We start from the raw sequence: 23,187 nt of genomic DNA on the forward strand, positions 1-23,187 counted from the left end.
TTGATAAACTATTTATATTGCCTACCCGAGTACTGACCTCGTTCACCCGCTCCGGAGGCGCTGTGCGCTCGCCCCCCTTCAGCCTCCTCTCCCTGCGCCCTTCCACCTGTTACGCATACACTGCTGGCAAAAGATCTTTCCTTCCTACCCAGCTACTCTCCCTTACGATATAATAATCCACCATGGCCGTCAAATCGCGGTTTCACCGGCTAGATGCGTTTACAAAGACTGTCGAAGATGCGAGGGTGCGGACGACCTCCGGTGGTATCGTGACGATTGCCTCGATCCTTATTATTCTCTACTTGGTGTGGGGAGAATGGAGCGACTACAGGAAGATTCTGGTTATGCCAGAGTTGATTGTGGACAAGGGACGAGGTAAGAAACCCCCGAATCCAGCCAGGGTCGACAGTCGCAGGTGTTATTTTAGAGCAAGATACACAAATCGAGGTGCAGCTGCTGACCTGGTGTTTGCGGCCTACGTAGGCGAAAAGATGGAAATCCACCTCAACATCTCCTTTCCTCGCATCCCTTGTGAGCTCCTCACTCTCGATGTCATGGACGTCTCGGGCGAGCAGCAGACGGGCGTCGTCCACGGTGTCAACAAAGTACGTCTTTCCTCCCTCGCCGAGGGTTCCAAGGTCCTCGACACAACCGCCCTGGTCCTGCATAATGAGCAAGACAATGCCGCGCACCTGGACCCAGATTACTGCGGCTCCTGTTACTCGGCCCCTCCACCGGCCAATGCCTCGAAGCCGGGCTGCTGCAACACGTGCGACGAAGTGCGCGAAGCCTATGCCTCCAACAGCTGGGCGTTCGGACGGGGCGAGGGCGTGGAACAATGCGAACGGGAAGGTTACGGTGAAAGACTAGACGCACAGCGCCAGGAGGGGTGTCGTATCGAGGGCGTCCTCCGGGTGAACAAAGTCGTGGGAAATTTCCACATTGCACCCGGTCGCAGCTTCTCCAATGGGAACATGCACGTGCACGACTTGAACAATTACTTCGACACGCCCGTCGAGGGGGGACACACGTTTACACATGAGATTCATTCGCTGAGATTTGGCCCGCAGCTGAGCGACGATGACAGGGGAGTAACGGCGAAGTGGAGTGATCATCACCATGCGAATCCTTTGGACGGCGTGAAGCAGGAGACGGGGGAGCCGGGGTTCAACTTTATGTATTTCATCAAGGTGGTGAGCACGAGTTATCTGCCGCTCGGGTGGGATGAAGATCGGAGTGTGAAACAGCACTCGTCCCTCGCGGATCTGATACCGCTGGGCATGCAGGGCAAGGGCGCCGGGAGCCAGGGCTCGATCGAGACGCATCAGTACTCTGTCACATCACACAAGAGATCGCTGAGTGGTGGAAACGATGCGGCCGAGGGACACAAGGAGAGACTACACGCGCATGGAGGCATCCCCGGCGTCTTCTTCAGTTACGACATCTCCCCGATGAAGGTGATCAACCGCGAGGCGAGGCCTAAGACCTTTGCCAACTTTTTGACGGGTGTTTGCGCGGTGGTGGGAGGGACGCTGACGGTGGCGGCCGCTATTGATAGGGGACTGTACGAAGGGAGCACGAGGTTGAAGAAAGTTCATCAGGGGTGACAGAGAGAGAGAGAGTAGAACGATCTTTTTGGGAGGAAAATATGACGGAGCCATTTTGCATCCAGCATGGGCGTTGTACGGTCGCATTGCCTGCGCGGACACATGGCAGATACGTGTGCCTATATCCAGAGAAAAGAGAAAGAGCGCCTTAGCTCCTATTTCTTGAGATCGTGGGCCAAAAAAAATGACGGCTAGTTTGAGCACTCGAAGTCCCAGTGTCCGATTCTTTCCTAGCCCTCCTTTGCCCTTTTCCTGGGGTTGTGCGTTCCCTCTTCACGTTCAGCATAACCACCTAGCCTAGAATGCCACAAAAGATGGGTTAGCAATGACAGTTCAAAAAGGATACAGAGTGATCCTTTTTTGACCCGCAAAGTGAAGCAACAGAAGAAGAGGAAGAGAACAAAGACTTTGTCTCTATTCTTCCTTTCTTTTTGTATTCAGAAAAACCAGTTTCTAAGCATCGACGCCACGCAAGACCCCTCCCGCAAGAAGAAGCAAAAAAAGAAAACATTTGACGATGTTTTTTTTTGTTTGCTTCTTTCCTCTTCCGTCCTCCCTTTCCAAAAGAGGAAGGGGTTTGGGTTAGAAAGATGAAGCGGGGGGGTTTGCAAGCATTCCTTTTCCGGCTCTTCCTAATGCCGTGAGGTTTGTTGTTCATCATGTTTTGGCTTTGGAGGGATTGAAGAAAGAAGGGGGGCACAGAGAGGATTTTGTGGGAGGTGATGAAGGAGACATAGACACACCACCCACGCTGGAGGAAGGGGAGAAACGTACCTCACCGAAAGGATTCCTTTACGGTCGCGCCTCGAAGTCAATTTCACGTAGGTGATTGGTTATCCAGATGGCCATCTGTCAGGAAGATACAAGGCGTTGCACGTTTCGAGATACGTGGCGATCAAGGCCCTCAAAGGTGCGTGATGGAAGTTGTGGTGAAATGTACGGAGTAGAGGAGAGGAATTTATGAGGTGCCTCTTTTTTTTAATGCTGAATATTGGCTTTGCCTTATTAGGAAAGGTCGTTTTGGTTCTTGGTCTAACCTGTTTCAGCATACGTCAATAGACGGTTTGTAAGGGAATTTTGAACATGCACGACATGTCATGCTTGTCTTGTCCTCTGCCGTTGCTTGAGAGGTTGTCGATGGCGTTGTCTGGAGACTCACAGTACTGCCTTTAAATCTGCTCCGGCCAGAAGATGATGACGTCGTCTCGAGTCATGCCCAAGTGCAGTTGGACGACTGCATTGATACCCTCCTCATCCGCGACTCGTTGCTCTCAGCCAGACTTCCAGCTAATCATCACAGAGCCTCCCTGCCATCTAGCTGTGCTCAGACGTCTTACTGACCCACTCTATAACCACAATATCATCGGCAAGACCTTGAAGAGGCATCTCAACCTCGCAGCGGGAGCACAGGAACGATTCGAGCTTTGGCTATACATACATCGCGCCCGCGCTCCTCTTGAGAGACATCAGGAAAGCATGAGGGCATCTGATCGTACTCTAAGTCCTAAGTAACTCACGAGTCGACCAGTGCCTTTGACCCTTTTCTGCCGCCACTGGGAAATGAAAAGTGGCGGGTTGGGTACGCAATACGCCAGAAACAAGAATCCTCTCACTCCCTTAACATAACGGCAGGAAGACTTCGTTGTTGGGACTGATGTCTTCACGGCACCCCTGTTATGACTGTGCATGTTTGAGACGGGTTGCACTTTCGCCCATGCGACCCCGCCCCCGGTATTTAACCAAGGTTTTACCAAATGCATCGAGTTGCCTAGGTCCAGCGGCACTACCGGCGGATAGCGGGGAGGAGGCCGCCTGTGAAGCCAAAGAAGCGAGGTATCTTTGAAACGGTCTATGGGGCCTGAAATACTCCTATAAGTACGACGCAAGGATACGGGTATCTCAGAAGAGGGCAGCTTGTGTTGACAGCCAAGAGATTCTCTCAGGAAGAATATAGAAGTCGCTCTTATTCAGCTTGCATGTGTTGAGGCAACCAGAATTGACATCCGCGCAGAGAACAGTTGCGTCGCATAATACGTCGCCGTCACGATGAACGGGCATTTAGATGCATCCAGCCTGAAGGACAGGTCAGTCATTGTCACAGGTAATTCCTCGTCAGCGCATTCTGTCGTATCAAAACCCTGATGAAAACTACAAGGAGGGGCTTCTGGCATCGGCCTCGCAGCCGTCACACGCTTCGCGGAAGGTGGAGCCTATGTCACCATCGCAGACGTTCAAGATGCTCTCGGAAACAAAGCGGCTGCTGATCTCAACGCCAAGGGCTGTCATGTCTCCTTCGTCCACTGTGACACAACCGACTGGGAATCGAGTGTGGCGGCATTCAAACATGCTGCTTCCTTTGGGCCAAACAAATCTCTGGACGTCGCCTTGCTGAATGCTGGTGTAGGAGGCGACAGAGGTAGCTTGACAGACCAAGTGCTGGCAGCTCCTGAGCCTTCATTGGATCCCGACGTTATCCCAACCCGTCCGAGCCGCAAAGGAGCCGCTGTGAACTTCCTGGGAGTATATGACAATTGCTGGTTGGCGTTGCACTATATGCGTCTGCCCTCGCAAGTCGAACCGACAACCAACACACAGCAAAAATCAATAATCCTTACTGCTTCTCTGGCAGCTTATGCTGACATGCCAGCCTCTTCTGATTATAATGCTTCAAAGTGTGAGTACACTTCTCTGTTACAACAGTTGCTGCACAAATTTGTGAGATGGAATGATTGCTGAATGAGGCGTGGTCCGTCTACTTGCTGCCCTACCCCCACTGGCGAGACGACAAGACTCTTTTGTAGAGCGAATCCGAATGACGTGTTATAAGCGATTCAACTCGCTGTTATGAGTGCATGAGAGCTTTGATACTGACTTAGTGTGATAGTTGGCGTCCGAGGCCTTTTCCGAGGGCTCCGACATACAACTGCTGCGCTCAATGTCCGTGTCAACCTGCTCGCACCTTACTGGATCAACACGCCCCTCGTTCAGTCAGCCCTACCCGCGTTGGAGGCAAGAGGGTTGAAGCCAGGTCAAGGATTGTCGTGGGCTAGCATCGATGATGTGGTCGATGCCATAATTAGATCCGCTACGGACCCGAGTGTTGGCGGTAAAGCTTGGGCGATTTGGCCAGAAGGCTACTCCGACATGGGAGAGGACGAGGCTGGGGGTTGGGCAGGCGATCATTTGAGGAAGCACTGGGAAATCCAGAGACAGAAGGGTGATAACATGCCGTAAGAGTTAGAGAGTCCCCGTCCCGGCCCGACCTTGTCTTGATGAGTTCTGCGGGTAAGGAGTGCGAGGCAGGGCGTGGTTCCCATGAGCTGGAGGAAGACCACCAGGTAGTTACCGTCCGCACACAAGTTCTATTCTGAATCAAGACGTTGTTCGCTGTCCATCATCGTAGATCGGGATTCTCATCAGCCGAAGGTGCGAAGTGCATGCGACTACCTAAGCGAGTGGATAGATGAGGAACCCCACCAGATCGCGATACGGGATCATTGAATATGCATAGGAAAGAAACGTGGTCAAATAACGTGGTCCACAAATACACAGAGACACAAGTACTGACGTAGGAATGTTAGCTGAGAAGTGTGGCTCGGGAAGAGTCAATCCTTGGTTGATCCTTGTCGCAAGTCAACGGGCAAAGTCCGGTTAATTAAACAATCCAACACGTCTAATGTGGCATTTCCACATGCGGCACTCTGATGTCGACCAGTTTTCCCATTCCTCACACTTTGAGCGCCTGCATTTTGGCTACAGCCTTGTTTCGTTCTAGTTTTCGGCTTTTCTAGTTTCAAGCCAGGCGCAAGATTGCCGGCCAGTGAAGCACTTAGCGTGGGCGAAAAGAACCCCGTTCTCGCAGCCCATATGCCTGTCAATGGGGTTCAGCACGAGGAGGATTTGCTAGATTCAGGTAACTTGGTCATAGCGGTCCTTATGGTGGTCTTGTGCTGACCTGTGGAAAGACAATTATGACCCTATCGAACACCTCGATCAGATATTCTCACACCCTTCGACCCTCTCGTCGGTCAGCCAGACCTTCGAAATCCTCCAAGCCTATCAAGATGACCTTGACGACGAAATCGAGGCTCTCGAAGACGAGCAGATCCAGTCAAACGCAGAATGTCTGCAGCGAATGGAAGCCTCAAAAGCCGAGCTGGCGGAGCTGTTCCAGCGCATCGAGAGTGTCCGGGAGCGGGCACTGCGGACCGAGCGAAACATCACCGAGATGACGGCGGATATTAAGCAGTTGGACAATACAAAGAAGAATCTCACGCTTTCGATGACAGCGTTGAAGAGACTGCAGATGTTGACGACCGCCTATGAACAACTGCGGGCCATGAGCAAAACGAGACAGTACAGAGAATGCGCCCAGCTCCTGCAGGCGGTGATCCAACTCATGGCTCACTTCAAATCCTACCGGTCAATCGACCAGATCGCGACGTTGAGCAGGAATGTAGCAGATATACAGAGAGAGTTACTGGAACAAGTGTGCGAGGACTTTGAGATTACCTTCAGCAAGGAAGAGGTGGCTCAGAAACGAGGACTGCTTCACGAGGCGTGTATGGTAGTCGATGCTCTCGGCGATGCCGCCCGGTCACGGTTGACCACCTGGTATTGTAACACGCAACTTCGTCAGTATCGGCATATATTCAAGGGGGACCAGGAGGCGGGATCGCTTGACAATATTGACCGGAGGTACGCGTGGTTCAAAAAGACGCTCAAGATATACGACGAGGAACATGCTGCCATCTTCCCTCCGCACTGGCGGGTCAACGAGATCCTTGCCAACGTCTTTGCTGAAGGAACACGAGAAGACTACAAGGGCATCTTGTCTAGGACTACCCGCAACGGTCAGACCATTGATGTCCAGCTGTTGTTGTCATGTTTGCAGCAAACTCTGGACTTCGAGCACGCTCTCGAAAGGAGATTCAATCAAACGTCAAGAACCTCCATCGACACCATGGCATCAGCCAGTGACACACCAGTCTTTGGCCAGCCGATCTCGGACGCGTTTGAACCGTATCTGAGCTTGTGGGTGGAAGCACAGGATAAAGAACTCGCGGGTCTGATACCGCAATACAGGCAGCGGCCGACCAAACTTGCGGATGAAGATTTCTCCTCACAACATGTTATTGCCTCGTCGACAGAGCTGTTCAACTTCTACCGACACTCCCTCGCGCAATGTGCGAAGCTCTCCACGGGACAGCCCCTGCTCGACTTGGCCAAGGTTTTTGGCCGCTATCTTGACCAATATGCGCAACAAGTCCTGCTGTTCTATATCTCCGAGAAACCAACAGGCGGCACCCCTTCTCGAATACCCTCTGTCGAAGATGTGATTTTGGTTCTCAACACGGCGGACTACTGTTTCCAGACTTCGAATTCTCTGGAAGAAAAGATCAAGAGTCGCATAGACGATGCGTTGAAGGATAAAGTCGATCTACAGAGCCAAGCAGATGCCTTCATGGGCATAGCGAGTGCGGCAGTCCGAGGTCTGGTCCGTCGTGTGGAAGTCGACTTGGAACCCAGCTGGCGTGAGATGCGAAACATGTCCTGGTCAAAGATTGAAATTGGAGAACATCAAAGCCCCTATATTACAGGTCTGGAGAATCGGATCAAGGACCGTTCCAGTGAGATCTTGGGCATGCTTCACAAACAACAGTATGCGCGGGCATTCGCAGATAATCTGGTCGAGCTGTTGGCGTCAACGTATGTGGCTAACATTGCCCAATGCAAGCCCATCTCAGAAGGCGGCGCTGAGCAGATGTTGCTCGACACCCACGCCATCAGGAACACCCTCACCCAGATACTTCCGGGTACACCGCCGCCACTTTTCCTCAAACGCGTCACTGCTGCTTTTGGCAAGATTGAGCCACTATTAAAAACCCTACAAGTCCGACCATCACCCCCAGAGGCCCTCGTCCAAGCATACCTGATCCACATCTCCGACCTCTCGGAAGTCAACTTCCGCAAAATCCTCGAATTGAAAGGCATCCGCGCAAAGTCAGAACAAAACCACTTGGTTGAATTATTTCAGATGCACAAGTTCAGCCCACGGTACAAGGACACACTAGTGGAGAAGTCACCTCTGCTTACTCCATTGAACCTGTCAGCATCCGGTACGTCCACTGGGACTGCGGTAACACCAGCAGGTGCTCTCCACAACCTTTCGGCATTGGGTAACTCTGCGGCGGCGTCACTGAGCACGGCAAATATCCCAGCGAATATGAAATTCGATGCTTCTGGACTGGGCAACGCAATCATTGACCGATTCAGCAGCCCCGGTCTAGGCACGCCTCGAGACGGAGCAGTAAGCCCACCGCCAACTGGAACAGGCATGCACACCACAGGCGATGGGGGCTTCTCCGGTGCAGAGGCCGGGGCAAAGTTGAATGAGAACTTGAAAAACATTGGAAAATTCTTCAAGAGGGACCTGGGTGGGTTTGGGGGTATAGGTCGATTCGGCAGTAGTAAAACCACGAGTCCTGCTCCTCCTGAAGACCGAGCAAACAACCGATAGGATACCAAGAATGAAGCAAGTGACTGTATGAAAAAGTTATTTGAAGGGGTTTCACTGGATTCATAATTGCACAGCCTCCGAAAACAATGCGAACGGGTCAATGCGGCATCAACCACGACTCCAAGGGTCGAGCCATTGTTTACAGTGTCTGCGTGTCTGAGGGCTTTGTGGGAAAGGGGCATAATGGACAATGATGACTAAAAACTGACCAATAATAAACCCCAGCCTACCAAAGACGATTGCCAAGGATAGGCATCAACCGTTCCTAAAATTGACTAGCTCAAATCACGTGAATCTGCCTGACAGAGAGAGTGGGTCTCGCCTTTTTGCTTGATTCCGCCTACAAAAACTTCCCTTGTTCCCTCAACAAGCGACGGCAACCATCGCTTTTGTCAGTAGATTGATCTCTTGCCAAATCCTTTGTCGTACCGTCTTCTTTACTCACTCGCTCTCACTGTCACTCTTCGAATCCGACTATATTCACCATTTGGCTGTGTCACTTGGACATACCAAGTACCTAATATACCCTTGGCAAATAATCCGCCACATACAAATCTTCAAGCCACATTCCACCAATTACCGCATCAATATCCCGAATTTCGATCAGCTACATGCACAGACGCTGCCTTCAAGTCCATCGTTGAGGGAGTCTACTTACCGAGGGGTTTCGAGTGGTTGTTGAACAGCCTCGCCTCTCGTGCATCATCAGCTCATTCGTTCGACTCGGCCACATTTCAAAGACAAAAGTTCGGATTTGTCTAAAGACTGGGACCATCTACGCCATCGGAATCATTACCAACAGCATCCATTCACCACTTGGTTGCCGTTCGCTTGGTCGTTCTGGGTCAGAGCGTTCACAATGGCGTTTGGTAGATCCGGGGATCCATCACAAGGCAATCAGTCCGCGGCGACGCGGGACTTGGCGATCAAGGGATGGACCAACTCGAAACTCGCATCCACACCAGACCAGGGAGTTGCCTCGCTACTGGTGTTCCTCCGCAAGAAGTCTGGAGATCGCCAAATATTGTCCAACAAAGTCGTCGGCCGCGCGAGCAACGTCCTCATCATCACCGTCTATGAAAACGACAAAGATCGATTTTACCATTTAAACAATTTCCAGTGGGCTGGCAGTACTCTTACTGTCGAGGACTCAAGATCACCCACCAACAATATCAATCGATTCCAGCAAAACCAGGCCCATGACCGGTCTCCAAATCACCACCCTCCCTCTCAACCATCTCAGCCATCAAGATCTGCCTTTGGCCAGAATGGCTCAACACCACACGGTCGTTACAACCAGCTACCCAGCGGACCTCGAGGCGGCGGAAACACTCACTACAACCAACCTCGAAACAACACACGCATTGGTGCACAGGATAACAGCAATAAGAACGACCCTCTCACAAACGAAGTTGAAAATACCATGATCTCCGTCCTACGCAGACGCTACGACCCTTCTCTGAAACTCCTAAGTCTTAACGCCCTCGGTGCCGATGAGGAACTCCTACAAATACCTGGAATACTCGGTTCAGATCCTGCGAAAGTCTTTGAGGCTATCTTTACTCTCTGCAAAACCAAAATTTTCGAAACCCCCAGCAAACGTGACGAGTCGGTCCACAGCATTACACTTAGCGACAACGGTCTTGACACGGTGGAACAGATCATGTCTTTGTCAAGAACCTTTCCGCGCCTCCGAAATCTCGATCTCGGCAACAACAAACTTGCGAGCATGGATTCATTGAAGTATTGGAAGAACCAATTTCGTGATCTGGAGCATTTGATCTTGCAGGGCAACCCGGTCAACGATCTCCCAGATACATTGCCGACCCTGCGGCAGTGGTATCCAAAGCTGCAGTTGTTCAACAACCTCCCCGTCGGCGACAATCAACCCATAGCGCCCAATGTCCAACAGCCGCCCTTCCAAGCCAACCCACCATTGCCTCTCCCGGCACAAGCAGTACCGGTGGTGGCCGGCCGCCTGCCGCACCCCGAGATACCGGCAGACTCTCTCTTTGGCATTCCCCAAGCAGACAAGCCTGCAGAAATCCTCGAACGCGAGAAGATGGGGTTGCAGTTCAGTTTCGAGACGAAACTGAGGCTGGCTGCGGTGGAGGAGTGCCTCATTGCCAATAACTGGAACTACGATCTAGCCATGAAGAACTTCATGGAGCTGAAAGCGCAAGGCGCTATACCGGCGGAGAAGTTTATACCCGGTGTTTAGGAAACCTTCGTGGACAATGGAGGTGACGAGGTCATGTTGGACATGGAGGATTTTTAAAAACGATGTTATTATTACACAGAATGGGCCTTTGAGCATGGCGCTCGTTTGGATAGCATTTTTAGCATGACTTTGCTCCTCGGAGCAGGACCCCGAAGGAGGGCGAATCGCATTGTTATTGTACATCTGTCATTGTTAGTGTTCCATCATTGTCTTCTAGTTAATCGCCCGTTATAGTGGAACTTTTGTGGCGTAACAAAACTGGCTCTTCGATCCCAATACCTTTCTTCATGCGTGGTCGGCGTGGTCGGAGAATAGATTTCGTGTAGCTTGCCGTCACGTTTGCGGTGCGCTCGGGCCCAGAGCTACGAGGCTCTCGGTATCGATTCGTCTTGACTCACCAATGAGATCCGTCTCAAATAGGCCGACGGACTATCTTGAACTCCCATCGTCGGGAGAAACGTGGCCTGGATGGACGGGAGTTACGAGTTGATCAAGAAGTTTCACATGTGAAAATCCACCGTCATGGCGGGCAAGTCAGAGAAGACCTTGACACGCCATCCTGCGATGATCGATTATTCCACCTCCAACTCCACCTGGATCACTTTCTATCATTGGCACATGTGCCCGCCTTAATGTCAGGAACCCGGACGCGTACCTGCGTCCTCCCTACCCGTTCCATCCTGCCTGGTTCCCTGCTCCCCAGTGCTCTTCTTCTCTTATCTTCCCAACCGTGTATGACTGTCGCCCTCGATCCTTCATGGAGCACGACGTGAAGCGCGTTCCTCCTCGCATCCTTTACACCGCCTTCTCGGCCTGTCGTTCCGGCCGCCCTGCCCTGCGAGATGCTTTGGAGTTCGCACAAAGAGAATGCATCTGCCTCTGAAGATGAAAAAACTGTTGGGGACTCGGATGACGATGCCCCAAAGGAAATTGTTTTTGCGCAGCCGCAACCGGGACGGACCCTTCTGCCTGCGCCCGCGGCCGCGATTGTCAGTGGCGTTACCGGCCTGACTTCGTTCTATGTTCGTGGTGCAACCAAGATTGGCGGTTGGGGACTTTATGCTGGCAGAGAGGCTACACTCAAAACACTTTCCGTCAGTCGCAGTGCACTGGAGTCTGTTCTGATTGCAGCGGGACGAGATGTCTCTACGCGAAGCAATGGCGACCTGGGGCGGGCGGAAGCTGAGAATCTACTGGAGAGGAGTGTACGTTTGAGGTATCGGTATTGAATACATGACACGGGGCTAACATCGTCACAGATCTCCGCGTTGCATTCGACCATCTCAACGACGTCTTTTGTCGCCTCGACGGGCTTCCACCTCACAGAAGCGTTTATGAACTCAATATCCGGTCTATCTATACAAGGACTGGCTACTCTGAATGCAATCCTCGGCTCTACTGAGTCCTCCCGTGCCGTCGCTGCCATCATCACGCTGATCAGAGATGAACTCAACAAGCCCGAGATCGGGGGAACTGGCGAGGTGGTGACATACCTGGACCTCATTATTGCCACCATCGGTTTTGTGATGCTCCAGAGGTGGGGAAGACGGAAGACGGAGCTGGATTTCCGGGATGCTGGTGGTGAAGAGACTATTTGGGACGCGGTCATTGATGACAAGGGTTTTCGAGCCGATGTCGTGGGGACGCGGAAGAAAGGCATGATCAGTATCCACGCCAATACTGGTGGCCCGCCAGTCACCTTTACTTCTCCAGATTGCGATGAAGATTTTGAAGCCTTGGAGAGGGGAACAGTGTTTGATGCTCAAGCAGTCGCACTGTCAGCGGAGAACCAGACAAAGCTGACCGACGAAGAAATTCGTGAGCGGATCATGAGCCAAATACCTTCTGGAGCTCGAGCCGTGATTACATCCGAAACCATCACCGCCAAAACGATCCGTGTCGACATATACGACGCTGAAACAGCCCATATTGACCCTCCTCCGGGAACCATTATGGTGGCAGAAAGGCTGAACCATGAAAGCTCGACAAACGGCAACCAAGTTGGACCTCATCAAACTGTCATATTTCGCACGTCTTTGAAGAGATCGAGCAGTAGGGAGAAACCATCGTCGAATGAGCCACTGCGATTGACCGGTCATACCGGCTTAGGTCAAGACCACCACGACACCGACGACTTGTTCATGATGGCTACCGCCCCGAAACGAATTTCTATCGTGGATGAACCGATCCAGATAGATAACGGTACTTTCTCCAATTCGGACCGCGATGAGTCGGCAATCGAATCATCCTCACCACCAACCTCTTCTCCTCCAAAATTGCTAGGCCCTGTTGCCAATCAGAAAAAGAGTCGTCGGCCAGTTCTCAGTTCAAGCAAGTCATCTGCCAATGCAAGCAGTACCAGTCGTATACCACTTGTCAAAGGTAAAAAGGACAAATCAAGTTCAGGTGTGAAGAGTGATAAAGCTGGCGTCATCAAGAAAGCACTGAAGACGCTGAGTCCGAGTCAGTCGTCAGCGGCGGTAAAGGATCTCCCAAAAGTACCACCACAGCAATCAAAAGCTTCGACCTCAGTGGCAGCACAGTCGCCCAGGTCTAGGGCGCCTTCGGCCAATCGCGAAGATGCCACATCAAGGAGAACTTATGCTTCGTTGACCCATGGTAATACGCCCCTGACAAGTCCGAGTTTACATCGGGCTGCCGAGTCATCAACGAGCTATTTTGCCGTGCACGACCGGAGAAGAGACTCTATTGTCTCGCAGACCACAGAGACATATTCTGTCCATTCGCATGAGAGTCGACCAAGCTCCCCCACCTTCACAAGGACTCGGACCCGAGTTGTGAACGAGTTGACACAGACGAGGTCGGAACTCGGACTGGCACTAGACGAGACTGAAGCTAGAGTCGACCCAACCACAGGCACAGTCCATCATAGACGCTCTCGGTCTTTTGTCCCTAGTCTGTATTCGATGGGGACCAAGGATTCTACGGAGGCCATCCTCTTAGCGCCGAAGGCCCCTATACCTCGGAAATCAATATATGAGGATCACAGTATATTAGCTGCTCTCATCACGAATGGGAAAGTGCCTGGTATCTTTCCTGATCGTCATCTTGTCAAAACAGTTCGACGATTTGCGAGGTTCGCATCGGCTTCGTATGGGGCGAATTTCCTGCGGGTTATGGGCCTGACAACAGCAGAAGATGAGCTTAGCAAGTCGACGGAGCTCATGACCCTTGACGTCCACCACGAGCACAGCTCATTTTCCAGCCATACAGGCCTGCCTCCTGACACAATTCTGTTGTCGTCCTTCTTTGATCCCCAAGGAGTTACCGGCAATACTGACTGGTCGCCCTCGGCCATATCACCATTGATCCATTTCATCTCGATCGATGACGATTCCAAAGCCGTAGTTCTGACCTGTCGCGGGACACTTGGCTTTGAAGATGTTCTGACCGACATGACATGCGATTACGACGACTTGCTATGGCAAGGCCAGCGCTACAAAGTCCATAAAGGCATTCATGCTTCGGCAAGACGACTATTAGGTGGTAGTGGAAGCCGCATCATGGCCACCATCAGAGCGACACTTGAACAATATCCCGACTATGGCCTTGTTCTTTGTGGGCACTCCCTGGGAGGAGCTGTCGCGGCCATACTCGCCATCCTCATTGCCGAACCATCGTTTGACGAATCCAAGACCTCGTTTGTCACCGGCAGCAAACCTAAACTCCTTACCCATCAATCCACGAACAAGTCGTTTACTTCTTACATCCCTCCCATCAGTCTTCCACCAGGCCGACCAATCCACGTCTACGCCTATGGCACACCCGCATGCATGTCCGAGCTTCTCCGTGTTGCCACCCGTGGGCTCATTACGACCATTGTCAACCACGCGGATATTGTGCCTTGCCTCTCCCTGGGCATTCTGCACGACTTCCGTACCGTTGCATTGCACCTCAAACACGACACGACTGACGCTCTTGGTGCTCTCAAGACGCGGGTTTGGATTCGTCTCAAAAATGCCGTCAAGTCCGCATTCTATAACAACCCGAGGGGGCCGCCTCCGCCAGAAAACATTGCAGGCGATGGCCTCGGCGAAGACACTTGGGCATGGTCGGCACTGAAGACGCTACGTGCAGCAATGGTGAATGATAAACTGGTTCCTCCTGGAGAAGTGTTTGTGGTGGAAACGACCCGCGTCTTTGACAGACTGGAGCCAGACGTAGCACGCGAGGCAGTTTTTGGACCTGACGACTCAAAGGACGACCGAACGGAAAAGCTCTACAGGGCACTCGGGAGACCCGCCACGAGAGTGCAATTCAAGCTGGTACGAGATGTGGAGAAGCGGTTCGGCGAGCTGAGATTCGGGCGGGACATGTTTGGCGATCACAGTCCGGGCAGATACGAGGCGAGTCTGGCGGCGTTAGACACAGGAATTTGTGAAGAATGATTGTGCTTTTGAAGGCTAACGACGTTACGATATACGGTCAGGCTGATGCTGATTTCTTTATAAAATGAGGTGTTTACTATATACCATGTAATCAGAGACGTTCTTGATGACATATACGGCCTGCTTTGATCTTGTGGATATATACATCCACGAGCGTGTTTGCTACTTGCTTGCTTGCTTGCTTGCTTGCTTGCTTGCTTGTTTGCTTGTTTGCTTGTTTGCTTGTTCATTGCGATCCGCACCACCGACACCACTACAGTGAAGTGAAGTGAAATGATTTTATTTGTTTTTTGCACTTCTTCCTCTTTTTCTTTTCCCCTTGTCACTCGCACACTCACTCACTTGCTCCGCCTGTTTGATTATTTTATTGATTGGCAGTGACCTTTCTCTCTTCACCCACGAAACACAATGTACATACCACATCATAAAATACCATATAATATCATGTCATATGATATACACACCCACACACGCAAGCCCGCACACCCGCCGCCGCCCCCTTTCTTTTCCGACCCGGCTTGTTCGCGACATGGTAATATCGCCTTCAAGATGGTTCCGTCCGATGCGGCCAGAAGCGGTTATCGGTCCAGCATGGACTCCGTTTCGTGGGGAACCGGGCCCTCTGATGCTGGGATATGTGGACATGTGAGCAGGCGGCTCAGCTGGTGCAAGGCAATGCGCGACGGTACCCGGAGGTCATGCTGGCCGCTCTCTGCTGGACGCTGAGTTCCAGTGACAGACGGCTTTGAGGGGTGTGGTAGGTATAAATATACCCATTTGAAGCGGTGTCGTGGTCGAGACTTTCTTGAAATGTCTCTCTGTACAGATACAGAAACAGAAACAGAAACAACGACAAGAAGAAACCACGATTTTGCCGAGCTTGATATCCATTCCTTCGCTTCCGAAAAGATAAAGTAAGAAAGACAGGGAAAGACACCAAGGGACACCAAGGGATACCGTTATATTATAGCTATACAGCTATAAATCGTCTATTGTTAAAGGGGTGGAACGAACGACGACAAGACCAACAAACACAACGACAGTATCACCACCACCACCAACAAGAAACTCACCGCGACGTCGAGGTAAGACATCTCGTACGGCCAGCAGCGAAAACCAGACCTTGTAAGTCGAACATGAGGGTGATGAGTGAAGGACGTGGAGTCTGACCAAATCTACGAAAACCAGAGTCTAGCAAATCTCAACGGTCGGGGATCTGGTCAAGATGCATGCGTTGATGGGCATGGGCATGAGATTTGTTGGACTCTCATACATCCTTCTCGCCGGTCTCGGGCTGTTGGGGCTTGTCGCTGCTCGTGCCGATGTGGTGCACTATTGTCCATACCCTGTGTGGTGCGCCGTCGTGGTGGGATACGAACCAAACGACCCTACCCCCCAGTCGGAGCGGCCAGCGGTCAAATGGGTCAGTCAACCAGCCGGGACAGTCTTGACCAGCCACTTCCTCGACAGCCCGCAGGACACCGGTGTGGCCATGATGTGCACACGCGACCCTTCTGCGTCGACGCCGCTGGTCACGCAGCTCGAGTACGCTTGGGAGCAGGACGAGGGCAAGACGTATTTCGACGTCAGCAACGTCGCAGGGGCGCCTTTTGTCCACGAGGGCTTCGAGATGGACGTCGACGACCCGGAAGATCCCAGTCTCAGTCTTGCAAGTTGTCGTGGCGCCTCTTGTGGGCCAGGAGACAAGGACTGCAACGACGTGTACAACAAGTACAACGACGACTTTCAGGGGATGAGGACTTGTTCCGACTCGATCAATATCAAGTTGACCTTGTGCTCGGGGTGAGAGGGGCGGGTTTCTGAGAGCAGGGTTCTTGTGGTGGTTTGGGACCTGGGATGGTGAACACAGCATCCCCGTACTACTTGTCCTGTATGTCTTGGATATTAGCGAGTTTTGCCTGGGTGAAATGTCTCCAGCTCCACTGGAGCTCGAGGGCTCGTGGATTAGGACCTAGTCTGGCAGTCTGGACCAGACGATCACGGGCCATCATCCATAGTCATTCCATTCCTCGTCCACGGTGACTCTGAATCAAAGCTTGACTTTGGGGCTGGTGGCGGCACAAGGAGACGTAAATGGCAGCTGGAAGAATCCTCACAAGCAGTTAATCACCCTTGTCGCCGTACGAGGAATTGCCTGATGACTCCCCCAGCGTGGCGGGCGTCGTTGTTGATTGGAGGAAAACTCACCTTTGCCCGGCCTGCGCCATGCACGATTACACAATTTTCCCACCAGCGGATTTGGGAATGATTCACACATCCTCCTCCTTGCCATTCACCACCGAACAAGGCCAGAACTAGAGAAAAGACAGACAGACAAAGAAACAAATTGCCTCCTATCCTGTTGTCGACCGCTTCTCGGAAAACGAATATAAAGCAACACCCGCACCCAGGCGGCCATTTCCCCCTCGATTCGCTTCACTAAACAAACTGCGCTCGACCCCGCCGTTCCCTTTCATACCCTGTCGTCAACCTTTTTCCCTCGCCCTCTTTACACAAACACCCACCCAAAACAAAGCGGCTATTGAGTGAACATGGCTGTACGAGCACAGGTAAGAGATTCTCGTCGCTTTTTCCCTCTTTTGCAAGAGGGAATTCTAATGTCTTGGGTGCGTGCGCAGTTCGAAAACTCCAATGAAGTGGGCGTCTTCGCCAACCTCACCAACAGTTACTGTCTTGTCGCCGTCGGGGCCTCTGAGAACTTCTACTCCATCTTCGAGTCCGAACTCGCTGATCTCATCCCCATCGCCCACTGCACCATCGCCGGCACCCGCATCGTTGGCCGCTTGACTTCAGGCAACAAGAATGGTCTCCTAGTCCCTACGTCCACCACCGACCAGGAATTACAACACATCCGCAATACTCTGCCAGATAGCGTCAAGGTCGAAAGGATAGAGGAGAGATTATCGGCGCTGGGCAATGTCGTGTGTTGCAGTAAGTGGGCGCCTTTTTTGGACTGCGAAGTGGTGTGCAGATCGTCTTTTTAACACCAATGCCACTCTGTAGATGACCACGTCGCCCTCGTCCATCCGGACCTCGAACGAGAAACCGAAGAAATCATCGCAGACACCCTGGGCGTCGAAGTCTTCCGCCAAACCATTGCCGGCAACGTGTTGACCGGGTCCTACATGTCCCTCTCGAACCAAGGCGGCATCGTCCACCCGAAAACAAGTATTCAAGATCAAGACGAGCTGAGTTCGTTACTACAAGTGCCGCTTGTTGCGGGTAGTGTCAACCGAGGCAGCCCTGTCGTTGGTGCTGGCATGGTTGTCAACGACTGGCTGGCCGTGACGGGTATGGACACCACGGCTACAGAACTGAGCGTCATCGAGAGTGTCTTCAGACTGGGCGAAGGCGGTCCCGGTGGACTGGATGCCAGGATGAAGGCCAACAAGGAGAGCATTGTCGAGAGCTTCTATTGAGCCCTTGGATTTTACTTCACCTATGCAAAATATCTCTTTATTGGACATTGGGAATACTGGACACTGATCGACACCCTTCACTCGTCTATAATGATACTTTGCCTCCCCATGCTAAATGGATCTTTGCATGGGTTAGTCGCTGACGACGAGGACGAGGAACGTGGGACGCCCCTTTGGGCGGATTACTTTTTTCTCCATCCCGCATTTTTCCATGAACTCTGGTGGGATCCGCATCACGACCTGTGTGCTGGTGTGCAGGTGCTTGGATCTGACCAACCACGAACATTGACAGAGGCTGTGCATACCCATCCGAGAGTGAAGTCACATGCGCCGATATGGACGGATACAGATACAGCTACTGGAGGTTGTCGCCTCTCGTTTCGGCCGGTCGCTTTCAGCACGAGCACGAGCACGAGCACGAGTACGAGCACGAGCACAAGCGCAGGAGCGCTGGAGTGAGAGATATTCCCGAGTGTCCGGTCAGCCTGTGAAAGCAGATGGACGCCCACGAACGCACAACTCAACATCATTACCCAGCCCACACCCATGCGCGATTGAGTGAGTATGGAGGTGCTGCGAACGGGTCTGGGCTTGATCTTGATCTTGATCGGTTTTTTTCACAAACAAGGCTATGATCTCACGGTCGATGTGCCCGACACTTGGACACAAACGATGAGGCAATGAAGGCGGTAAAGGAGAACTACGAGTGGTATGACAGGCAGGAACAGGACGTAGGGAATGGACCCCAAAAATCAAAAATAATGACCGAGTGATTCATCAATTGATTGATTGATGAATGGGATCGAATGCGCTCTGCAAAGGTCATACACGTTCAAAAAGCCACACTCAAGTACCTACTAAATACCTTCCTACCTACATAGAGTACACTCAAGTTTCTGTCCTCAATCCCTCGATCCCCCGCCCTCGTCGATACGACTTATACATGATTCAGAAACTCGACCATCTACCTAATATTTGAATCAATGCTGGACTTTGACATGTTTTGTTTGTATTCTCGTTCTCGTTTTCGTTCACTCTAGATCTTGCTTTCGCCTTGAGAAACCGCTCGTGTATCTGTCTGTGTGTGTAGTAAAACTATATCAGACCGTGCGTGCGCATGTGCTAGCTACTACGCGATCAATATGGCAGGCATTCTCGCACTCCTTTTGTCAAGGCGCAAAGAATATAAAAGTAAAATGGATCTTGACTCCAAAACATGGGCATGAAGATGGCCGTGTCCCAAGACCAAGACACAATCCTAGTAGCCCTCCCCCGCCCAAGGGCGCTTTGGAAGACCTCGCCAACGGTTTCCGTCTTCCCATTCCTCAATAAATGGGATACCAGGTTGATGTACACAAAAATGCCCAACTAGCTCCAAGAATGCTCCCTGTACCTGACAAGCCCGTGATGCAATACAAGCCCCGACTCCATGGTAACAGCCCTTATCGGCCTGCCTATGTGGCGGCAACGGGTTGATCACCCACCATGGGATTCCTCGGCTCCCCCTTCGCCTCCACTGCAGTCCCGTTTCGTATGACCACGTCTTCCATATCATCCCCTTCCTCTGCATCTTCCGCCTGCGCCTGAGCGAGCACATCCGCCATGCTCTGGCCCTTGAAACTGGTGTCGGCGTAGATGTCTGTTTCTCCACCCATCACCACATCCGCGCCTTCATGTTCACCTTCACCAGGTGTGCCGTCAGGCGGTGACTCTGCTGGCGGCGCAGGTGGCGGTGGTGGCGGCGGAGGAGTCTCAGTATCCATGTTGAGTCGTTTCACTGGTGACCCAATCGGTTCTCTCTCGTCCTCTCCTTCAGCCGTGACGGATTCGTCTGTCTCGAGTCGCTTACGCTTTAATGTGCCAACCCCATTGGATTCAGCTGGTGTATTCAAATTCGGCGTGGCCTCCGCGTCGTCGTCTTCGTTATCCGACATTTTCATGTCTTCATGATCCACGGTGGCGTCTGCCTCAGTAGGTGATACTGCGGGAGACTGGGCAGGTGACGCAACCGGTCCTTCACCACCTCCTGGCCCTTTCTTTCCTTTCTCCCTTGCCGCCTTTTCGGCTTCGTGCTTCTTGTGTTTTTGATACGCTTTTTCAAAGAATTGCTTGCAAAATTCCTTGACTTTCTTCTGTTGTCGCTCGTCAATCTTTGTGGGATCCTTGACTCGGCCCGCTTTGTAATCTGATGCCACCAGCTTTTTTGCAATCTCCTTTGCAAATCGCTTTAGATCGTCCCGGGGAATCTTGTGCTTGTATTTGTTCATTACGTGAGAGATATGAGGGAAGAGCTGGACATCCCGGTTAGACATGGCCCGTAGTATGCAAAAGACAAAGCGGTACTTACAGTATTCTCGTAAAGCTTCTTCTGTTTCTCGATGTCGTACGATTTCCACTTCTCTTCCTTCTTCACTTTAGCAGGTTCGGGCGTGGCCGGCGTGCTGTTTTTGGTGTCTTTGTCGTGGGACGTGACGATGTTCTCGATGATACTCTTGAGCACATCTCGTTCCGACGGTTGTTTTGGTGGTGGCGGAGGAGGGGCCTCTTCTGCGGGTTTCGTGGGTCGGGCCCACGTTGTCTGCCCGGTGACAGAATAGTAATATGTTCTGCCTTTGTCCTGAGCCGTAAACCAGCCTCGTGGTAGTGGAGGTGGCCCGCGGTGAAAAGGTAGAGGAGGACGTGAGTAGAAAGAACCCGGTCGTTGAAGTGACCGTGGACCCGACGGTGCATTCAGCGAGGCAGGCCCTCGTGGTGGGGATCGCGATCTTGATCTCGATTTGGATTTTCTTCGTCCCTGGGCAGACTCTCGCCTCTCGAACGGCGTAGTCTCCGTCTTGACGGGCGTGTTTGCGTCTTCCCTCTTCTTCCGGGGAATTCTGTAGGCCAATTCGAGCTTCGACCAAGCATCCAGAAGCGCCGAGGCTTGAATCGCTACTTTCTCGTCAGAATGGTTAGTCAAAGACTCCATTGTCTTGTCAATCTTTGCATCGACAATCTTGTTTCTCGTGAGCCGTGGTAAGCGGTCCAGGACGTCGAGAATCTGAAGGATGATGTTCTCATCGTCTCGCCATGCCGAGAGCTGCGAATTGAGGATCTGGTATCCGTGGAATCTGACGACGCGGTGCCACGCCTGATCATCAGTACACCGTTGGATGCGTTGCAGCAATTTGACGGCAATCCATTTCTCCTTGCATTGCATGAGTGCGGCCATAACCTTGGTCACGCTGTCGATGTCCAGCGATTTGGCTTCGACGCTATCAACGTATTCCTCGTCGTCTTCTGCTGTCTTCCTCTTGCGCGGCCGCTTCGCAACCACGGTGTCCCAAGAATCAGCATCCTCGATACCCAGGGCCTCTATCGTGGCTGCCGATAGCTTAGTGGCTCGTTCCGTCTGGGTCTTGCCTCCAATGAAACCTGTGCAGTTGGCCTCACCACAGTAGCAAGGTTGTGGATTGGCGCCATATCGATCGACATTGTAGTTGAAGACCAATTCTTCCCCAGCCTTTATATAGCGCTCAGCGAAGATGCCCATGCGCAATTTGTCCCCAACCACCCATTTGTCAACGTAGCAGTTGGGGTTGCAGGAGTGGTTGCAAAACCGACCGAGGTTCCCTTTCTTCGTCGCATCGATAAACTCACCCTTGCTCAGGGACATGAAATAGAAATGTTTGATTCCTTCTTCATCGTACTGCAGCATACGCTTCCGGAAAGTGGCTTCGGGAATGGTCTCGCCAATGTATTCAAAGATAAAGTCATGCGGTCGCAGATCGACATCGGTGCGAAGGCCATAGCCCTTCTTTTCGGTCTTGATAATCGAGACTTTGGCATAGAGACGCCTGAGAAACCTTTGATTTTGGCACGAAACACCGCAGCCACAGTCATCGGCACATTCCATTTTACACGCGCGGTTGATGCAGTCGGAATCCTCCCCACAGGCAAGGTTCTGCCTCGTGGACGGGTCTAGATACACATGGTCAGTCGCTGCCAGAATTATCTAACCATCCAGATGATAGCCAAACTCACCCCACTCCTCGCTGCAATCACAGTCGAGGGCATGTTCGCTGAATCCGAGGTATTTGTTTTGATAAGTGCACGCATCAATGACGGTGAATGTCGAGGTGGCTTCTTTTGTTGCGTCCGGGAGGTGGTCGAAGAGAGGAGCGACACGGGGTGGAAGCTTAGAGGTGGCTCGGGAGGTCTTTGCGGGCTTCGAGGCTTCCTTGGGTTCAGGCTTGACGGGCGAGGTGGAGGTTGAGTGGTGACCATTTGCCTCGTTCGGCTCTTTCTTGGCAGTTGACGTGTCAGGATCAGCAGCCGGAGGGCGATTTGAAGAGGACGTCGATACAGAGGATGAGCGGGAGGACTTTAATCGGACTGGTTTCAGAGATGGTGAAGCCGAGGGGCTCGCCGAGCTCTGATGGTTGATGGTGGCTACGCGGGTTGTGCTGAGCTCGTGAGCAAGCTCAGCGTCCACCGACTCTTCGCGCTTGACCTCAACCATCTCTTGCTCATCTGTAGACGGCCGTCTGGACGAATCTCTGCTTAGTCGACCCATCTGGACGATGATTGCGATGAATTTGGAGACTCGAACGATGAGTTGGCGCCAGGCCGACGCAGAAGTGAGGTGGTGCAGAAATTTCACGGGGTCTCATGGGCATCTGGGCGATACGAGCCAAACAACCATGGAGCTCCACCAACGGCAGCAATTCACCACCGGACAATCCAGGACCTCAAGCGCAATGATCAGTATGATGGCCTTTTCAACTGCGCGTGCCGATTGCGTCAATTGCCCAACGTTCGAGAGTTGAAATGGGACAGTAGCGAAGCCGTCGGGTGGTCTATGAATGAACGAGGGGCAGAGGTGTCTACCACCCCATAAATTCGCAGTTGCACAGTGATTTCTTTTTTCTCTCTTTTCCTTCAAGCAGTGAATGGTCTGGAGTTGTCTCTGCAGCGACCGAGGACCAGGTGACGGAGCAAGAGCAATAGA

General features: G+C 52.2%; 7 protein-coding genes across 7 annotated transcripts; 6 read left to right on the forward strand and 1 right to left on the reverse strand.

The window, feature by feature from the left end:
* Positions 1-182: 182 nt before the first annotated feature.
* Positions 183-1,607, forward strand: AYO20_08386 (hypothetical protein; the record flags this gene model as incomplete). Its single annotated transcript, XM_022646664.1, has 1 exon — positions 183-1,607. The coding sequence occupies one exon, from the start codon at positions 183-185 to the stop codon at positions 1,605-1,607; it is 1,425 nt and encodes a 474-aa protein (XP_022497395.1).
* Positions 1,608-3,653: 2,046 nt separating this feature from the next.
* On the forward strand, positions 3,654-8,127 carry AYO20_08387 (hypothetical protein; the record flags this gene model as incomplete). The annotated part of the gene is made up of 5 exons (XM_022646665.1): positions 3,654-3,708; positions 3,763-4,281; positions 4,492-4,837; positions 5,399-5,520; positions 5,573-8,127. The coding sequence occupies 5 exons, from the start codon at positions 3,654-3,656 to the stop codon at positions 8,125-8,127; spliced, it is 3,597 nt and encodes a 1,198-aa protein (XP_022497396.1).
* Positions 8,128-8,986: 859 nt separating this feature from the next.
* On the forward strand, positions 8,987-10,348 carry AYO20_08388 (hypothetical protein; the record flags this gene model as incomplete). The annotated part of the gene is made up of 1 exon (XM_022646666.1): positions 8,987-10,348. The coding sequence occupies one exon, from the start codon at positions 8,987-8,989 to the stop codon at positions 10,346-10,348; it is 1,362 nt and encodes a 453-aa protein (XP_022497397.1).
* An 842-nt stretch (positions 10,349-11,190) lies between these two features.
* On the forward strand, positions 11,191-14,757 carry AYO20_08389 (hypothetical protein; the record flags this gene model as incomplete). The annotated part of the gene is made up of 2 exons (XM_022646667.1): positions 11,191-11,553; positions 11,608-14,757. The coding sequence occupies 2 exons, from the start codon at positions 11,191-11,193 to the stop codon at positions 14,755-14,757; spliced, it is 3,513 nt and encodes a 1,170-aa protein (XP_022497398.1).
* A 1,225-nt stretch (positions 14,758-15,982) lies between these two features.
* AYO20_08390 (hypothetical protein) lies at positions 15,983-16,564 on the forward strand (the record flags this gene model as incomplete). The annotated part of the gene is made up of 1 exon (XM_022646668.1): positions 15,983-16,564. One exon carries the CDS (start codon positions 15,983-15,985, stop codon positions 16,562-16,564), a length of 582 nt encoding a protein of 193 aa, XP_022497399.1.
* A 745-nt stretch (positions 16,565-17,309) lies between these two features.
* AYO20_08391 (eukaryotic translation initiation factor 6) lies at positions 17,310-18,197 on the forward strand (the record flags this gene model as incomplete). The annotated part of the gene is made up of 3 exons (XM_022646669.1): positions 17,310-17,327; positions 17,397-17,709; positions 17,782-18,197. The coding sequence occupies 3 exons, from the start codon at positions 17,310-17,312 to the stop codon at positions 18,195-18,197; spliced, it is 747 nt and encodes a 248-aa protein (XP_022497400.1).
* A 1,454-nt stretch (positions 18,198-19,651) lies between these two features.
* On the reverse strand, positions 19,652-22,752 carry AYO20_08392 (hypothetical protein; the record flags this gene model as incomplete). Its single annotated transcript, XM_022646670.1, has 3 exons — positions 19,652-20,488; positions 20,545-22,157; positions 22,221-22,752. 3 exons carry the CDS (start codon positions 22,750-22,752, stop codon positions 19,652-19,654), a joined length of 2,982 nt encoding a protein of 993 aa, XP_022497401.1.
* Positions 22,753-23,187: the final 435 nt, after the last annotated feature.

The sequence above is a fragment of the Fonsecaea nubica genome (genome assembly GCF_001646965.1).
Source record: "Fonsecaea nubica strain CBS 269.64 chromosome Unknown Scaff65, whole genome shotgun sequence".
NCBI classification, from domain to species: domain Eukaryota; kingdom Fungi; phylum Ascomycota; class Eurotiomycetes; order Chaetothyriales; family Herpotrichiellaceae; genus Fonsecaea; species Fonsecaea nubica.